At 32.8% G+C, this 20,318-nt stretch overlaps 2 protein-coding genes across 4 annotated transcripts in view; both read left to right on the forward strand.

Annotated features, from left to right (window-relative positions):
* Positions 1-3,439: 3,439 nt before the first annotated feature.
* LOC140058864 (EF-hand calcium-binding domain-containing protein 10-like) lies at positions 3,440-5,128 on the forward strand. The gene is made up of 4 exons (XM_072104629.1): positions 3,440-3,642; positions 3,953-4,117; positions 4,223-4,313; positions 4,786-5,128. Exons 1-4 carry the CDS (start codon positions 3,540-3,542, stop codon positions 4,829-4,831), a joined length of 405 nt encoding a protein of 134 aa, XP_071960730.1. The 5' UTR covers positions 3,440-3,539; the 3' UTR covers positions 4,832-5,128.
* A 998-nt stretch (positions 5,129-6,126) lies between these two features.
* Positions 6,127-20,318, forward strand: part of LOC140059396 (dystroglycan 1-like) — a 64,984-nt gene continuing 50,792 nt past the window's right edge. Inside the window, exons 1-2 of one of the 3 annotated variants that reach the window (XM_072105292.1) lie at positions 6,127-6,241; positions 17,926-17,960. The gene's annotated coding sequence lies outside the window, so the exon portion shown is untranslated. The other 2 variants (XM_072105290.1, XM_072105291.1) reach the window with 2 other exon arrangements.

Here is a 20,318-nt window from a genome sequence, read left to right on the forward strand (position 1 = left end):
AACGGAGAATTAATTTTAACATCAACTTTAGTGAATGTTGATGTTGTCCCTATTAATGCTTTCATTATATAAATAATATCACAATCATTTCCTGCTGCACATCATTTCCTTTTTCGGTCAAAAAAAAAAAATCTGTCAAAATTTCAGGGAAAATTATCACATGTACATTTAACCCATTATCTTCTTTGATAACTTAGCTTTAGTGGCCTACTCCTCATTACAGGCAGCTGATTGGCTGGAAAGGCAATGCAAGCAAAAAGATGTTTCTTTTCTGTCAGAATCTGCTTGGCCTCAATTTTGGATTTCTGACATTTTTCAGAGTGCTTCTTTATCTTTGCTTTCTAAACTAACTTATCTTTGCTAACTAAACAAACGGCTAAATTCATGAAGTCAAAACCTTCAAAATGTTAACAAAGGACATCCATATCATCGCATCTGGTTTTTGCTGTGCATAAGTGACCACATTACTGATAGTATCAACTTCATATTTACTATGGCTCACCTCCACAAAAGAAGCTTCCTGTGACATACTTTAATCCAACCATGAAGGTACTTTTTTATTGCTCCTATGGCTATAAGCCTGCAACTATTGTCCATCAAAGTCTCAAATGCATATCCCTTTTCAGCGCCCTCTACTAAACTTAGCATTTTCTTAATGGCATCAGAAGTTGAACTTTTATACGTTTCTTGTTCACGGCTTATTTGGATCCTATAGTACAACATCTCTATACCCTGCATGTACTTAGCAACATTTGTTTTCATCATGAATATAAAATTCATAATCCCTGTCCATCAGGTGGTTTTCTTTGGCCCGTACCTCGTAAGTTAAAGTCAACTTTTACCATGTCCTTTATATCATTCAATGATGCTATTTTGGCTATTTGACTAATTAATTCAGGATCATATCATGTGAATCCATCTCCTCTTTCGGGAGAAATGTGGAAATGATTAACCTGATTTGTTCCCCCATGGTTGAGGCCATAATCAGATCGGGATCATAGTTCTGGAACAATGATTCCCATGTTGGATTATTTGGCGTTTCAAAATTTAAAAAGTGTCCATATACCATTGTAAACGTTAATGCATCATCAGGTTATTGTATTTGTGAAAGATCGAACTTGTAAGAGGCAATTCCTATGTTTTGAAAGTAGCATGTTCTGATTTGCAAAAGTCCGTCACCTCTGGTGGAAAGAGTTCTGAGGTGAATAGTACCACAGAAGATTTATGATTTAAAAAAATTGTATTTCCTGTTTTTCTGCATTATCTATCCTACAACATACTGACGTCCAAAACATTTGTAATAGAACCCTTTCTCTTTACCTCTTCCCATAATTGCTGATCACTTATGTTACATGGTGACCCAGCATCTATTTTACGCTTTGCCTTCTTCTCCTTTTGCGAAATGTCCTTGTTTCCCACATTTCATTCATTCATTTTTTCTAACAGTAGCTTGTTCAGGTGAGCAGCAGTGCATCCTTGAATCAATAGATCTCTCAATGGGTTCTGTCTTTCCATTTAGCAGTAAACAATGCCACAGTCTCTGTTGGACCATTTTATGAAATTTATGATTTTCATATGGTTTTCATTTTCTGTGTAAAATAGTTTTGTGATTGCCCTTTCATACTCATTTTGTTGTTTAGCCTGATCATCTCCATCTGTAAAGTTGATTTGTTGCAATCTCACCCCTTTGGCATGCAATAATACTGCTTCTTTTGGCGCATTATCTGCTATTCACTTGGTCCCAATTAAATACATTACCGCCACTGTGTAGATTGTGTTGTCGGCTCCGTGTCCAAGTTTAACCTAGGTAGGTCTATGTCCTCGGTAAACGTAAACATTTCCTATGTATAAAATAAAACTGCTTATCCTGTATTATTTGCTTATCCTCGCCTTTAGGCACACTTATTCTACTGTGCACATTTTTTGTCAAGAATGGAATTATACAATTTCCGAGTGTAATTCTTTCAAATTTTTAATTTTTCTTGTGAATAAATAAAGTTTACATATATAGTTCAAACTATATCACCGAGATTTGGGAGCTTCTTCTGTCCCATTGGCCCCTTAAAGGTTCATAGTAATAATAGTAATATATACAAGCAAATTTATTTTTTCCGCCACATCCTATTCTGTAATCAACCAATAAATTGAAGGCATGAACCTGCCAACACCAGGCTACAGTAAGTTAAGCCTTTTCAAAGTTTATCAACACCATAGTAATAACAACAACAAAAAGGTAGTAAATTTAGAGATTGTAAAACTTAGAAAATAAAATTGTTTGTTTTTGTTTAAATGAGGCTGTTAAATTTCTGTAAAATAACTGTATTTTGTTGGAATGTAGAAAATTATTGATAAATTGAATGAATTATTGCTGATAAGGGTTTGATTATAATGATGGTAAAAGAATGGAGGTCTCCAAATGTGAGGCACAATAAACTTTGTCTACTTTTTCTATCTAAAAAAGATACAGTATATTTGAATGGATATCACACTATATTATTGATATATAATAAATAATATGAAAAGTAGTGTTTTAGTAGTTTATATATATATATATATATATATATATATATATATATATATATAAATGTATGAGATGTGTAGAAACTCATCTTGTAAAATACATTCCAACAGAAGTTTTATTACAGAATGAATCATATGGTACGCCAAAGGTGCAGCATTAAACATGCATTCCCCCTTACTGTTTTATGAATAGTAAATGTAATTAGAGTTCTGTGACTGCATCAATCGTTCATAATTATGTTTCATATAAAGTTTCCTGTAGTTATCTTTCAATGCAAATAATAAAGTTCAAATTAAATGAATGGCTTGATGGCCAAATTTAAATGTTTGCAAAAATGTCTGCTCGGCCATTTGTTCTGGGGTGCTGTAGTAGATCTCGTTGGATAATGTGTGGCCATTAAACATTGAGTTCATGAACGACCTTGCAAAATCTATATAATTGAAGTACCATGTATAATCAAATAAATACACCCTAGATATAAACAAAAAATATAACATTTATTCAAAAGTAGGGCGTTTATTCAAACAATTTTTTTAAATAATTTTGATATTGAAAATGTGTGTAGTTGGTCGCTTTCTCGTATAGGTGTTTAGCACCTGTTTGGTCTTTCCGTGCCTCCTTTTATAATTGTTTTTGTCTTCTTATGTTTATGGCAGAAAGTGAATAAATAAAAAATAAAAAAAAAATAATTACGGTAGGGCCTAATCTGAGAAATAAAATACTTGCAACCAATCAAAAATGCGAACGCGAATCCACGGTTACAACCAATCAGAAACGCAAACTCAATCCACGGCTACAACCAATCAGAAACGACTCTGCTCCTGAGGCTAAAAATTTGACCAAATTGGACTCTCTCAATTCCCCGTTCTCTAGCCAGCCGGCCATGTGTGTGTGGAGCTCGAGCAGTGCAAATGTAAATTTGACTAGAGCCCTCTATAGTTTTATAAGCTTAGCAACAATATTTTCAACTGTAAACAGTCGACATTAAAAACCCTATTTTTCACCTTTCACAAGTAAAATGGACAATCCTAGACAAGATGAAGCTAAAGAGTATTTAGAAAAGCACAAGATTCTTGAATTATTTGACAATATCACTGCAAGTTTAGTTTTTCAACGACCAGGTAAATTTTAGGCCCACTCACTAAATAAATAACTGAAGTCTGACAAGAGGACTGTGCCTGTCTGTAGCCTATGTGGCCTACTCTGACCGAGTGAATGATAGCTAGGCTAGGCTAGGCCTAGGCTTACTAGCGCCGGCCTAGCCTACAGAATATCTAGTACTTATTAGTGGCATAGCATCAGTCAGAAGTCATCTACTACTAGGCCTAAGCTTAGGCCCTACTAGTCTTACGCATACCCAGCCTAAACAATTTAATTCACAATAATCTTACATTTTGACAGTCTTTGACTTTTGTTTGTTTTTTAACAAAGAAAATCCAAAAGAATTTATGATACAAGAGATAAAACAATTAAAAGAAGCAAGAACAACCCAGATGGACTACCCATGTTTATTTGATGACAGTAACATCATGTCGGTGTATGGCATGCTGGACCCAACAAAAAAGGGTTTCATCACTCTTACACAGTATAAAGAAGGTAAGGTATTTTATTAGTTAGGCACCACATTTTAAAGTTGAAAGAAGAAATGCTCTCTTAACCTTTGACCCTTTTCTTTATTCCTAAAAATTTGATTTGTTTCAGCATTGACTGCTTTAGGATGCAAGACCTTTGACCCGTGTCCTGTTGGTATGGAATTTGATCGCATCTCTCAAGATACCTTTACAAGAGAAGCGTAAGTATATTTAACAAGGAAGTAATCTACATTAAACTGCTGTTATAATTTGGTTATAACTTAAGCAGTACTAATGCACTTGTCAATTGTATGACCCACTATACGACCCCCGGGAGAGGTGCGTCATTTGTCCGATGTGCGTCATACTTTTGAATACCATGACGCACCCGTGCATCAAAAAGGTGACTTACCTTTAGGTGACCATGGCGCACCTATTTTGACGCACTGTGACCATGTTGTTTATATGGTGGGTGGTAAAGTGACGGACATTGACACACCTTGTTCATTGATGTGACGTACCATCTAGGTTTTTTTGACGCACCCCTGTGTCAGTAATTATTTGTAAATGACGCACCCATGACGCACCTCTCCCGGGGGTCGTATAGTGGGTCATACAATTGACAAGTGCATAAAAGTATGATGATATCAAATTATAATTATTATACTTATATTCTTTTTTTTTTCATACTAGGAAAATGGGATTAAAGAGATCATCAGCTACAGTTGCACCTTTGTAATTTTATATTTAAAACTTAGACTTGGCACTCCATACTTAACAATACTTGTCACTCCATACTTAACAATATATGGCACTCCATACTTAACAATACTTGGTACTCAATACTTAACAATACTCGGTACTCCATACTTTGTGAAGCAAAGAGAATTGTAGGAAATATCACTGCTAAATCTTATTTGCTGATTTGTAATGCCAGAAAATGTAATAATAATAATTTATTATGAAATATGTCACTCTCGGCCTGAAAATAATGTAATATATTTGTTTTTGTAAATAAAATATTATTGAATCTTTAGTTTTGTATTTTTTAACATGTATCCACATGACTAAAACTGCTATATATATTCAGGGGCAGGTTGATGCTTTTTTTAATGTTTCAATAGGAAATATTCTATTTATTCTATAAGGAATTTTTTTTTGCAAAATAATCCTTATATAATGGTGTACTGTAATTATAGACAAGGGAACACATTTTCTCTACACTGTGTTTTGGTTTTGGTTTGAGATATATTCTTTGCGATCTAGCCTTCGGCTATAATATAACATTTTTGGTTTTATGACAATTAAAATAATTGTCATAGCGCCCTCTATTTATGAACACAGCACAGTTATATGGACGGTGCATTGTAAAGTGGACAAAACATTTCCCTTGGGAAAATAAAGTCTAATACATACTTTATACATGCAGTTAGTAATGTGGAATTATTGTTAATAAATTATAATGAAAGCCACTTGTGTTTTTAATATAATATTACAGAAGAAATACACAAATTGCATTCCCCAGATATTAATTATATGATCAATAAAATATTACTACAGTAGTATGTATGAAATAAAGTACAGGGGTTGATTACTATATACAATAACTCGCATGAAATAGTGTACAAAATTATAAGTGTACCAAATTTGAAATGCATAATAAAATTTTATATTTATTATTTAATGAATTTCTAAAAATGTCACCTGTTTTTTTCTCTATGAATAAATTTTGCTGGCAGAATAATATGAAGAAGAAACATACATTTATTTACTGCAACAGATAGAATACAAACTGAAACAAGATATATTATCTACTGTTTGTATATTAATACATTACAAGAATTTCAGAAGTATTTTGAAAAAAATGTTACAAATTTAAGAGGATTTTAAATTCATATTTATATAATTTGTAGTACATACAATAAATGAATAAACATTCATTAAAAATCGCAAGATATGATGAAAAAGATTATAGATAGCCCGCCCTCAAGTCTAATTTTGTTAATGGACTTTTGCACGGTGGAGAGAGAAGAGCGACAGACACAGACGAAGAAACCAGACTTTTGACCAGCTTGCATTTTATATTCTGCCTTCAAAGTACGAAAGAGTTTACTGTTATTGGTGGTGATAAAAGCCTAAATAATAATTGGTAAGATTTATCATTATTTTTGCTACTAACTTTTGTGTAATTCTTTCTTGTAGCTAGGCCGTCGTCGTGTCGCAGTGTGGAAACTCAAGCAGCAGGCAGGGAGGGGACTAACCGCTGGGTGGGTGGGGATCACCTTCCATCATACGGGTACTACAGCCTAGGGCCTAGGTCTCTGCTTTTGTTTCATATGACATTGAAACAGCATTGAATTGGATATTTTTTGCATGTCTATAGTAATTTGAGTTAATAATTAATAAAATGATGACGATGGTGAATAAATTATAATAATAAAGACGTTAATTACAATACATTACAAAAATACAAGTTCACCAAAATGATCAGACAACACTACTATCTAATCATGTTTACAACTGTTCTTTACCTATCTTAAAGTATTACCCAGTCGATAGCAGAACGTTTATTTTTCTATTAATGTGGTAAATAAAAGATATATTTCAAGATTAAGGTCCGTAAAATTTTTAATTATACAAACACCTGTTTACGTATCCTGATGTTCTATTAGCAAATGTTTTACTAATGATGCTTACACAAGGCAGTCCATGGTACAATAGGGCATTTACATCCTGGATTGCCTTGTTGATTGCCTTGTTGTACCATGGTTGTACAGTACAACAATGCACACTCTAGTACCACCATGCCCCAACACCATTTATTTATAGTTCAAAAAAAATTATTTAATGATGTAATCATGCTAGCAGTGATTCAAGCTGCGTGTAAAGGTTAGTAAAATCGAGCAAAAAAAAAATATATATAGTTAAAACTATATAGTAAAGACTAGGCTTAGTGATCTGCAAAAACCATCTGCTAATGTTATTGTTTTTGTCATGCTTGACTGCCTTGTATGCTTTAAGCACATGCTTACATTGAGGGCTAGCTTAAGTGATATATCTTGAATACTATTATGTTGTATTCATAACATACATTTGCTTTATTCCATGTAACAAATCTATTTTAGTTTGGGGCTCACATGTATTGGTAAAACTACCTTTGTAAATCTCTTAATTAAATATTACCTGTAAATTGGACCCCAGGAATGTTTTGTATACCAAACTATAAAGACTGTATTATCAAATTCCAGATTCTGTTCCTTTATAATATTCACGATACAAAAGAGGGGCTATTTTTAAAATTCTTGAATAAAAAATTTTCTACCCCAGCAAACATGTGTTCATAAAAACACACACAGACCGAACCCAATGTGAGAAGTGCTATAGTACTGTGTAATGGGGCGTAAGAATCTTCTGATTGGCGTGTGGTTTTTAGTATCACACCTCTGTATTGCTAAGATCTGGAATAATTTCCACAGCTTGAGGTTCTATCAATTCAAATTCATAATATTAAAAGGTACTTTTACCTACTAAAGATATGTTTTGTTGTGACACAATTACGAATTACCCTACCTAGTCCCTTGCTAAAGCGTGGTTCCCACTAGAACGTAACGCAAGGACGTAAACTCAACGCAAGCGTTTTAACCAATGACAAGCGAAGTTATAGACAGTTAGCAATCACAAGCGAATAAGCCATCGCTTGTGATTGGTCAATTCAGTTGCGTTGCGTTACGTCCTTGCGTTGCGCCGCTAGTGGGAACCACGCTTTAAGGAGAAACATGTACATGTAAAAATTTATATTATTATTTTATCACATTACGGTACCTGTAAATTGTAATGTAATAGTTCAATAATGCTATACTGTACTGTACAGTTGAGTATAGCTATTCAATGCTACTGTATGACCAATCACCCGCTCCTTAGGTTTTTACTGTATGCAGTACACTATACAATCAACAATTAACTTAAAATCCCTTGAGTCTGGTTTGCTACTGTAATTCAAATTCTAATATTTCAACTTCTTCTTTATCCTTGATGTCGTCGGTCTTAAACATTTCTTGAGGTACATTAGTCAAGACAGCTGATTATGTCTTGCTTGTTCAGGCGTAGCATCAAAGCAATCAAAATAACATGTGACTTCTTATTGCATGAAAATGTCTATTAAATGAGTCACATTGCATGTGCATATTTTACCTATATTGCAGAAAAATAATACAGTAGTAATATTGAATAGTCTTGTTCAATTCAAGGTAATTCATTCAGCACTGAACAGTACATGTAGATACCATCTTGTTAAATCGTTGCACTGAAAAATGCAATTTACTCCACAATGAAAATTATACATCAAATAATATACCCCTTGTTTGGTAGTGTTTACCTTTATTTCCTATTAGTACCACCAGTAGGCCTAGAGTCCATTGCTTCATTTTAAATTAGATGCCTCCTTTGCTATTGCTCAACCCCCCAGGGTTAATTGTTGTGGTCGTGAACCTACTAGCAATGCCATTTTATGGTAAAGTCATCATGTTGTTTACTCAATATTGGTTAATGGTAGTTTACTTTAGAGTGAATTCTGTGCCTACAAACAAGCATTCTAAAATTCTTATTAAGTGATTCATACAGTACAGTAGATAAAGATGGTTCACATTAACTTATATCCAGTAAACTAAATCAAAATCGTTGGGTTTAATGCACTGTCTTTATGTTTTTTGGTGGCGCCATTCTTTTTCGAAACCATTGAATGTGGATCAACATTCCTCGTCTGTACCCAACAAGTTACCATGTTTTATTTCTTTGTTCATGTCTGATTTGTCAGCGTACATAGATTATGCAAATCTTGTAATTTGCATAATTGATCACTTTATCAAATTAAAAATTTAATTATTGGTTTGTGCATGTTACGGACTAACCACCATTAATTTTCTTAGCAATTAGGTTCCAAGATCTTTCTGTCTGCATGATTAGAGCTGTTGAAAATATTTAATTTTGATTATTAAATGTGTTGGCGTACAGTATGATATTAATAATGGTTCAGGGTACTGATAATGTTGAATGTAATTTTTCTTTCACATGATGTTAGTACACTACCCGAAAAGTTGGCATTTTGGTAGGCCCAAACCGATAATAAAATAAATATATTCTGTAGTTTAGTGAGACTAGAAAGAACTTACAGAATGGACCATTTTCTAGCAAAGCTATTTGGTTTTCTCCATTTTGCCGTTGGTAAATTCAAGTGGTTATCGATCAGGTTGTACTGTTCCCTCTTCTTTTGATATCAGCCTATTAATATTCTAAAGGCTCCTCAGTTTAGCAAATATACAATTAAATGAAAATTGGTATGTTTTTTTGGACGCAAATAAAATGGGTGTTTCATTGGTGAAAATCAATTTAAAATAACAGTACATACTGTAGTGTATGTATCGTGTTTATAAACGTTGAAAAAGTCCTTTCCATAGTTTGAACCTAGGGTCTTAAGATTTGAAGGCAATCATTATAAATGAGCTGTAACACTTAATAAATAACTAAATGAAGCCTTGAAATCATAACCAACCTTTGCTTAGTAAAATCAATACTCACAATGCATAATGAATGAATCCATTCCACATTTTGTGCATAGCGGAAAATGATTTGGACTATAAGATAATTCTGAAGAGAACAAGGATTCCCATAGGAATATGACGATGCTTCTTAACGGAATTATAATGCTAACCAGTCACGAAAATGTCGTTAAGTTTATTACAAACATGTTTAAAAATATCATTCTTGTTATGATGTGAGTTGTGTTGATAGCTTCAGTATGTCTTTAGCCAATCATTGCTTTATCCTGCTATGAGAGTGAATCTTTGGATTTTATATATTATTTTTTTTTTGGCAAATTTTTAATTAAAATGATTTTAACCGGAGATAAAGTATTGAATTATTGTTGTGGTACAACATTTCCCGCCCCTCTCCCTACCTCCCTGTTTAGGAATGGTTGGTAGATGAAAGAAGGATTCGGTATTTAAAGATTAATCTGCGAGTAGCATGGCTAGTAACCATATACCGTTCCGTTAATTATCCGGATTGTATTTTGTCAAGTTTAATCCAAAAGGAAGGTTTGCTATTCATGAAACAGGACTGTTAAACCTAGGTCCGTTATTCAAATTCTGATTTAGAGTTCATAGTAAGCGTTTGTACTTTATGTTGTTCTGGAAGGAGGACACTACTGTATGGATGGAGGTTGAGATCCAAGTAGGAGCACCAAAGGCCATTTGAATCTGTCACAGAGCTTGCACCTGTGCAGTGGAGCAGAAACTTCAGCATTCAGATCCCATGAGTCAGCCAGCTTTTAAAACTGTTTTGAATAGTGTTTTCTTGAGCATCAATTAAAACAAACAAGATTATTAACTGGCTGTTTAGTGTTAACATGTGGCCTACATCGTTGATTGCCATTGGTCAATTTCGCACTTTGATAGTGTACTTTGAGATCTTGAAATTATAGATATTTGATTTTGCTCTGTTTACATGTGTTTTCATGAGTGCTTCCAAAGTCTACCAATAATCACAGGATTTTCCCGATATTTCAAGTGAACTGCCGCCTCTTGCTAAATGTTAAATTTCTCATAATTATTTTAGAAAAAAAGAAAACCGATTGCATAAATAAACTTATCATTCCATTCAGTCTCTGTTTTATTAGTATTTACACTCAATCCTTGTATTGCCTAAAGATGGAATATGTGATGCGAACGCACGATGCATGACTGCAAATGCTACGACGCTTGCACTGCCTAGCATACCCATTGTTTATTGTACTGTAGATTGTAATACCAGATATTTCTTTTTATAGTGCCCTCTATGTTTGGTTGTGTGTTTATCCAAAAATATACAGTAGTACTGTACCCTCTATGGTTCAGCCATTTGTTCCAAGGTGGGTCTTCTGGAGTATTGACTCATAGTATGGGTTAATACAGATTCTTTCAAAGATTACATCTGGTTTTTATGTACAGACCAATTAGAACTATAATTATCTTGTTCTCCTTGAAATATAAACAATTTACAGGTCCATTTAGGAAGTAGATTATTTAAGGATTAAACTTAATCCAAAAGGATTAAATATTGTATAAAATGTTTAATCTATTTGAATCAAGTAGGATTAAGTGCTGAAGTAGGTGTTTTTTCTTGCTTCTGTTACCAATACCTCAAGTTTTAGATTTTGTTCAATGTAACTTTTTTGTTGTTGGCAATGATACCTGGTGAGAATATTGCCTTCCGGAGATGCCCAAATGGATTTTAAGAGGCCAAGGCGTGTAAGTATCGCCCCATCATGCTGGTTTATGGTCCTAAAGATTAGTGCAACCAAATACCCATTGCAAAGCGCAAGTGTAAATAGGGTATAAGTAATTGGCTTCATATTGTATATTTTTCCAAGTGACTCAAAATAGTTTAATTTATTTCCATTGTTCTACAGTACATGTTCCACCTTTGTTTGACGGCAATGCATAACTACAGAAGCCATGTTTAAGGGTTGATTCAAAGACTGTACCATTTATGGAAAGGGAATTAGACTTTTCTATTGAAGAGAATTAGGTTATTGTCAGTTTATCCAGGTACACACAGAACTACCAAAATACAGTATTACGGAAAGAAATTAAATGAATAATTACTCAGTTGGAATTAAATTTATCTTCACTATTATAATGTTAAGTAAGCATGTAATTATTCTTTTTATTGGGCTTAAAATACAAAGACTGTTTGTTATCAAACGTAATTGTACAAGTCCAACAAAAGATAGTCTCATTATTTAAATTGGTGTTAGCACCTTAGTGCGACTTGATTTTAGAAGATGTAATTCTACAGCTGGAGTTAAGTTGGACCTAACACAATACACTACTGTGTTTATTTGTTCATTTTCTGCTTGAAGGAATTGATTTAATGAAAAAGATTGTATTATTTGTAGTATCTGAGGAAGACTTAGCAGCTACTTATGCAGTAGGTGAATGTACTGTTGAGGGTTCACTTAGATGACCTAAAGGAACTCCACAAAACTAGAATTATCCTAATGTCCAAAAGGACCCTTGAAGTTTTATCCTCTATTATGGTACAATAATAAATGCTGTCAACACAATGTTTAAAAGCTAAGTGAAGTTATAGAGTGTAGTAAAAGAAAAACACTTTTTATTTTGTACTGTATAGAATCAAAGAATTTTTAAATTAAATTTAATTATGCTTAAATTTTGATGGGTAATGAATAAAACTATATGGCCCTTAATTTGTAGCAATTACTGTACTAATAAAATGTAAACTTGTTAACGCCCTCTATTTTGTTTAAACATAAAATAACTATATTTTGGTACGTCAGTACTGTAAAACATTTACTTTAAAAAAATGTATGTGCTGTTTGTAGTTTAAGGTGTAGGCGATTATACAATTAGGCGATAAATTGAAATCCACAACAGCAGCGTAAATTGTAAAATTAAATGCATAAATGTTATTGATGCTACTGTATAGCTAAATTAGTTGGCAGAACATTGTTGTTATTAACCCTGTTCTCAGTCAGTAGTCTTGAAGTCTTTACGGGTCAAACTACTTCTTTCTTCAAATGTCAATAGTGCCTTAACCTTTTGTTAATATTAATAAAAATTGGTTGCCAGAATATTGTTATATTTATCCGCCCTATTTTCCAGAATTTGACTTGTATCAATTCTCAAGAGTTGACTTGACCCTTGATGACTTTGGCAAGTGTTTACATTATATAAAGCCTTCATGCATAAAGTATACTCTTTGCTTATTTTAAGGTAAATAACTGTCCTGACTATCACAGTTAAAATGAGTTTATTCTTAATCCCAATGACCCACACTAAATACTGGTGGTATATAGTAGTCATGCTAGAAATAAATGAATGAAACTTCTTCATTCACTGTGTTGGGCACCAATATGATAAAGGATGAGTAGGGAATAGCATGGGGTGTTGGTATTAATGGGAGATAGATCTACGCTTTTTATACTGTACAGTGTACATAGGACAGTTTTTAGGTTTTTCTAACTCATCTTACTGTAATAAAACACACTACAATTGTGGGGTGTCACGAAACCTAAGATCACGAAAGCTAAGACCCCCTAAGACCTAAGATCACGAAAGCTAAGACCCAAGACCTAAGATTACAAATTCTAAAGATATACTACAGCTTAAAAACAATACTTGTTTATCCATACATAATTTTAAACACAGTAGGTTTCATTTATTACCATAAATATAATTTAATACCACCGCAAAACATAGATAAACTCACATTATTTTCGCCCGTTGAGTAAATGTATATTTTTTCTTTACAACAAACAAACTTGACGGGTTGTTTGTTTGTATATATTTACTCCATTGTGTTGGTTCAGAGGATGTTTTTCTTACGCACCTGCCTTTCTTGTATTTTGACTCCAAATTTGTTGACTAACTTTATCCTGAACACCACACTTTAAAATTAGGACTTATAAAGTACTTTCAGAAGGAGAAACACATAATAACAAATAAATAAATCCTTTAAATTTATGATTTTACAGATGTGTTTCTTTGTATACTGTAATGTAACTCCTCGAGCTCCCCATGCTCAATGTTTTTGTTTCTATGGAGCGCCAAAAGAGCAACAATAATAGTACAAGTATAAAAACAGAAAGAAAACGAAACAAAAAAACTTCATCATCATGATTTTTTAATTAAAATTTATTTGCCAGTATTTATTTCCTCGTACTTGCATGATTATACTATTATCATTACAATTTTAATTTTACATTGTTCCATCCACACTGTAGATGGACTCCACAGAGTTTTCAGCCCTCTATATAATTTTTGCTCTTTTGACGTTCCATATAAACAAAAACATTTACTGTACTGTAGGCTAGTCATTTTGTGTGCGAGAAAAACGTCTGTAAAATCATCAATTTAAAAATGTATTTGTTACTTTTTATGTGATTCTTTTTCATGAAAGTGCCAATTCTAAGGTGTGGTATTCAGAATAAATGTTGGGAGTTAAAATACAAGGCAGGTGCGAAAGATAAATATTTGTAATCTTAGGTCTTGGGTCTTAGCTTTCGTGATCTTAGGTCTGAGGGGGTCTTAGCTTTCGTGGTCTTAGGTTTCGTGACACCCTACAATTGTGTGTGTGTCTTGGTAACAATAGACCTTTTGTAAGTTTCTTTATAAATTGGATGAAGGTTCCTTTATTTATGTAAACAAAGAAGGTGTTATCTAAGATAAATTTCGAAGACCTTTACTGATACATTAAATAAATAGAATCTGTGGGCTGTCTTTTAGCATAGACAGCATTTATTAGGTAGACCCAAATACTCGTCAAATCTAGTAACCCCAAACTTTACCCTCCCCAATCAGATAAACCCATAAAACCCATAATACTTGTTCATATTTAAAAAAAAAACCTTTGTTGAATAAACAAAAAGTTTGCGATTGGTGGTTTTTCTCTAAGTGCTGTATTTGTTATTTAAAAATAGATGGAATTCTAAGAGTCAATGCTGTAAAAACCCTGGTAAGATATTAAGTATACAGAGATTTTAAACACAATAGATTTACTACCCAGTTTGACTTGAATAGACGTCAGGAATTGTAGATAGGTTAATTGTAGTGGTTTATGAAATGATCCTACGTAACATAGTAAAACCAGTCAATAGTAACGAGGGGTTTAACTTTTTAGAATACAAACAAATTAAAAAGCTTTTATTGGTCTTGTTTATCAACAAAACAAAAAGAGCAAAAAGTATAGGTGATAATATCTAGCTACCAGTGGGTTATTACATGATTTCTTGGTTGCTTTTTTAATGTTCAAGGAAAAAAAATTGTCATCAGGCCTACAGTAGTGTCATCATACACATAAGGTGCTGTATTTACTGAATGATCCTATGGTACTTGCCAAATATTGTCGTATGCACCTATAACTCATCTCTTCCACTTTCACCTAAGCCTACACTACACAATATGGTAACTTTACAAGGGTGTCACGAAAGCTCAGACCACGAAAGCTCAGACCCCCTAAGACCTAAGATCACGAAAGCTAAGACCCAACACCTAAGATTACAAATATTTACCTTTCGCACCTGCCTTGTATTTTAACTCCCAACATTTATTCTGAATACCACACCTTAGAATTGGCACTTTCATGAAAAAGAATCACATAAAAAGTAACAAATACATTTTTAAATTGATGATTTTACAGACGTTTTTCTCGCACACAAAATGACTAGCCTACAGTACAGTAGGCCTACCCCATGGGCCATGTTCAATGTTTTTGTTTCTATGGAACGTCAAAAGAGCAAAAATTATATAGAGGGCTGAAAACTCTGTGGAGTCCATCTACAGTGTGGATGGAACAATGTAAAATTAAAATTGTAATGATAATAGTATAATCATGCAAGTACGAAGAAATAAATACTGGCAAATAAATTTTAATTTAAAAATCATGATAAGTTTTTTTGTTTCGTTTTCTTTCTGTTTTTATACTTGTACTATTATTGTTGCTCTTTTGGCGCTCCATAGAAACAAAAACATTGAGCATGGGGAGCTCGAGGAGTTACATTGTCATTACAGTATACAAAGAAACACATCTGTAAAATCATCAATTTAAAGGATTTATTTATTTGTTATTATGTGTTTCTCCTTCTGAAAGTACTTATAAGTCCTAATTTTAAAGTGTGGTGTTCAGGATAAAGTTAGTCAACAAATTTGGAGTCAAAATACAAGAAAGGCAGGTGCGTAAGAAAAACATCCTCTGAACCAACACAATGGAGTAAATATATACCAACAAACAACCCGTCAAGTTTGTTTGTTGTAAAGAAAAAATATACATTTACTCAACGGGCGAAAATAATGTGAGTTTATCTATGTTTTGCGGTAGTATTAAATTATATTTATGGTAATAAATGAAACCTACTGTGTTTAAAATTATGTATGGATAAACAAGTATTGTTTTTAAGCTGTAGTATATCTTAGTATTTGTAATCTTAGGTGTTGGGTCTTAGCTTTCGTGATCTTAGGTCTTAGGGGGTCTTAGCTTTCGTGGTCTGAGCTTTCGTGACACCCAACTTTACAACTTACAATTTACCTGATCAGAACTGGAATTGAACTCACACCTCTCAAAAGTAAGAGTTTTAGCCACCAACTAATTTTTCAAATAATAAGTATGGATATAGGTTTTACAATTTGCTAAAAAAAATACTTAAATTGCAATTTTGACAGTTTTTATTTGAAATTTGTCCAGCAAAATGTCACGCTTTAGTTATAACGTAATTCCAGCAATTACTATTTTTTAATTTGTTGGTAAAAAAGGCCTTGTACAAGTGCAATGATTAGTTTGCATTGCATAGATTTGTTCTTTGTTTGCGTTTGTTAGTGGGTGGGCGAGTGAAAGTTTTCAAGGGCAATTTTAACACCAATTTTCATTTTATTACTATTCCACATTCCTTTTATTTTAATCAATTTTAAAATTTTAATGAAAGAAATGTTTTCTTAATGAACTAGGACAATTTTCATCCTCATCATCTTCCTTCAAAAAAAAGTTCCCAAATATGGTAGTGATATGCCCAAATATGTTATATGGGTACATCACATTTTTGTCACATAGTCATAATAGTTTGATAGTGTAGAATGAGCTAAAAGCTGTCACCAGATAGCCCTTATTCGTCTGTCCACATCAGCATTGATTGACATACTGCTGTAACCAGTGCATTGGGGTAACCCTACTCTTTCTGAAAATACACTGGTTTCTTCAAAGTACATGTGCCAGATGTGTACACTGGATCTACAGTTTCGTTATAAATTGTTACTGTTATGTAACTTTGGTGTAAAACAGTAATGTAATGTTTTATTGGGAAGTTCATATGTAAACTATGTAATTTACATGTTACAAATCTCTGTGTTTCAGCGAAGTTCAAGATGTTTCTTCTCTAGCTTTGTGTTAATAGATTAGAAAATACTCTAGGCACTCATTAAGGTTTTAACCTGCCTGTTTAATTGAGTTTAACAAGCTTCTCGGGGGAATTGTGACATTTTAAATGAATTTTAAAGCATGTTTCGTGACATTTCGCTGGACTTTTAAAATGGTACCAGATGCTGCTGCTGCCAGGCAGTAGCATTATGTACATTATTAAATACAAACAATGTTGTGTTTACATTTCTTGTACATTAGGGTCTGTTTCTGCTGCATAGCACCGAATAAACGATTATATAAAAAATTAAATTTTTATATCGTCTGCATTTCTGCTCAATTTTTGCTCCAATTATAATTTAGATTATTGGGTGGTCAAATTACCCAAAATGCAATTGGTCCTGGTGGTTAATTCAAACATTGCAGTGTAGTTGACATGAGGTCAGCAGCTGTCAATCAAATAATTTTTATGCAGCAGAAACAGGACCATTAGTATACATTCCACTTCAGTGTTAACTTAAAAATTGTATTGTACTTGTACAGTAGATTGAACTATTCATGTCGTATTAATGATTTGGTGATTTTCGTTAATAAATAAATATTATAACATGGGTTCAAGGATGTAGCCATGCCGAAATGAGTCACGTGTGTGCGCTCTTTATTTTTTCACTATCATGTATGGAGTGCAAAAATATTATATTTGTTTAATAATATATAGTCATAGTTTTCGTAACAAAGAAAAGTCACCTTTCTAAATTAAGGCATTACTCATTACAAAAAGTCGACAGTGGCGTTACCTCTCGGAAATTAAAGTTTTTACGATTCAATTTTGAGATTTCAGTCCGTGTAAGACAATGCTCACAAGATTAAGCCACGTGTAATTTGATGTTAATTGGTGCTAATTTGTCGCTAATTTGTCATTAATTTCAGAATCTCCACCGACAAATTAATGACGTGTTCATCAGGTGAGATATGCCAACGGCAACATTAAGATTAAAAATTACAAGTTAATTTGTCTGCAAATTGATACAAAGTGTAGGAAGTATATGTTTTCATTTTTTTCTTGTTAACATTAACTACTGTAAATAGTAATATTACAATTTAAGTTGACTTAAGCTCTGTCTACACTATCAATTCAAACTAGTGTGATGTGCCCAAATAGTGTAGTATGCCTAAATATGGTAGTGATATGAGGTCATAGTATTCATCACATTTTGTTTCACATAAAGTTTGATAATGTAGACAGAGCTTTATTTATCCCTCCTTTGGATCCCTATTTAGGAGACACCACTTTTAAGGGGACACCACTTTTAAGGGGACACCACTTTTAAGGGGACACCACTTTTAAGGGGACACCACTTTTAAGGTGACACCGCTTTTAAGGGGACCGGGACCCCACTTTTAAGGGGACACCACTTTTAAGGGGACACCACTTTTAAGGGTACACCACTTTTAAGGGGACACCACTTTTAAGGGGACACCACTTTTAAGGGGACAGTTGTAAAATGAATGAGGAACGTATGTTTTAAACTAACCCCTACTGTATTAAGGGGAACTTTATTGGGTACTGAAGGGGTTCTACTTAGCAAGTTAAACCCTTGAATCATATCATGGAAGTTTACTTCCTTAAATCTACCCATGAAAGTTTAAAGTTCAAAGCTGAGGTAAAAAGGGGCTACCAAAAGGTGAAAGAAAACTGGGTTGAAATTTTTTAAAGTAGATCAGGTCACATGTCATCTTAAGATCATGAACTGTAATTCAATTACAATATCTGGATTAATTAATGAATATTTATTATTAAAATTGTTTATTATTATTCATTAGATTAATATTTGGAATACATTTATAAGTAACATTCAGTATTTAATTCACTAAATCTAGTGTAAAGCTGGGATATTAAAATATTCATTTGCATGTTAAGGTTTAATACACTTAACATTCAATATTAATTTTAATATAAAGTTCATTTATGTTTTTAACAGTTATAACTTTATCATGTACTTAACACTTACTGAGAGAGGCAACCATTCAATAGATAAAGTCATCTTGTTTTTCCCCGATCCATTACCTAAGATCATGAACTCTAATTAAATTACAATATCCGGATTAATTAATTAATATTTATGATTAAAATTGTTTATTATTATTCATTATAGATTTAAGTACATGTTTAATACATAAAGTAACATTCAATATTTAATTTACTAAATCTAGTGTAAAGCTGGGATAATTAAATATTTATAAATATTTTACAAAATGATTGTTGGTTATTTAATCATTGTGATTATCTAGGTCAGTGTTTCCATGTAAAGGTTTAATACACTTAACATTCAATATTAATTTTACTGTTTTTTTTTCAAGTTCTTATACGTACTTAATAGTGGTTGAACCTAATTATGTACTTAACGGGGACTTAACAGGGAGAGAGAGAGAGAGAGAGAGAGAGAGAGAGAAAGAAGGTCAACCATTCAGAAATCTTAACGATAATTTTGTTGATAGCTACTGTAATCATCAGTATTATATAGGGATATTTTACCTGAATAATTCTGGTGTCATGTGGCTGAATTTTAGGACCACAAATTTAGCTTTTTAAAAAGTTTTAAAGGAGTTTGGAGTACTGTAGAGTGGGAGACTCTTAGTCTTAAATTCATTTTATTTTAAAGTATTAAATGCTATTTAATGTTTCTTTAAGTGCCTGCATTTTTAAACGGTAGGTTTCATTTCGGAAACTGCGCTCATGTTGTCAGGATGCGAGCAATTATAAATAGCTGATTATGTATTAACTAGCGGCAATATGTGCCAGTATAAGGGAAGTAAACATCTAAAAATATTAAGTCTGATAATTATTAATAATCCAACAACATTGAATAAAATCTCCCTCTTTGTAAATATAACTCATGCCATGTTGACTTTGGTCTAACCCACTTGGTGAGAGCTAACAACAAAACTGTGTAGATCTTTGTGCTATAAAAAGTTTTCCAATTCTTAAGTCAAGGTATTTTGATTTATAAATTGTGTAGGGTCATCTTTCAAGTAACAGATTTCCTAGTTGTTTGCTTGAGTTATCAAATTTTCTCCTGGACTGGTATTTTGAAAAGTTATTTTTGTAGTTGTAAACAATTGTGGAAATAAAAAACTCCAAAAAAAACATATAAAAAAACTATAATATAAATCAATCAAAACTGTTTATTCCTTTTATATAGTCAGCAAAAGCTAGTGCATTGATGATGCATCCTATACGTGTGCCACAATTAACCATCACTCACAATTAAATATGACACAGTATAAAAAGTATACTTGTGGTTGGACACAGGATGTTGTAG

Source organism: Antedon mediterranea, chromosome 9 (genome assembly GCF_964355755.1).
Source record: "Antedon mediterranea chromosome 9, ecAntMedi1.1, whole genome shotgun sequence".
Lineage (NCBI taxonomy): Eukaryota > Metazoa > Echinodermata > Crinoidea > Comatulida > Antedonidae > Antedon > Antedon mediterranea.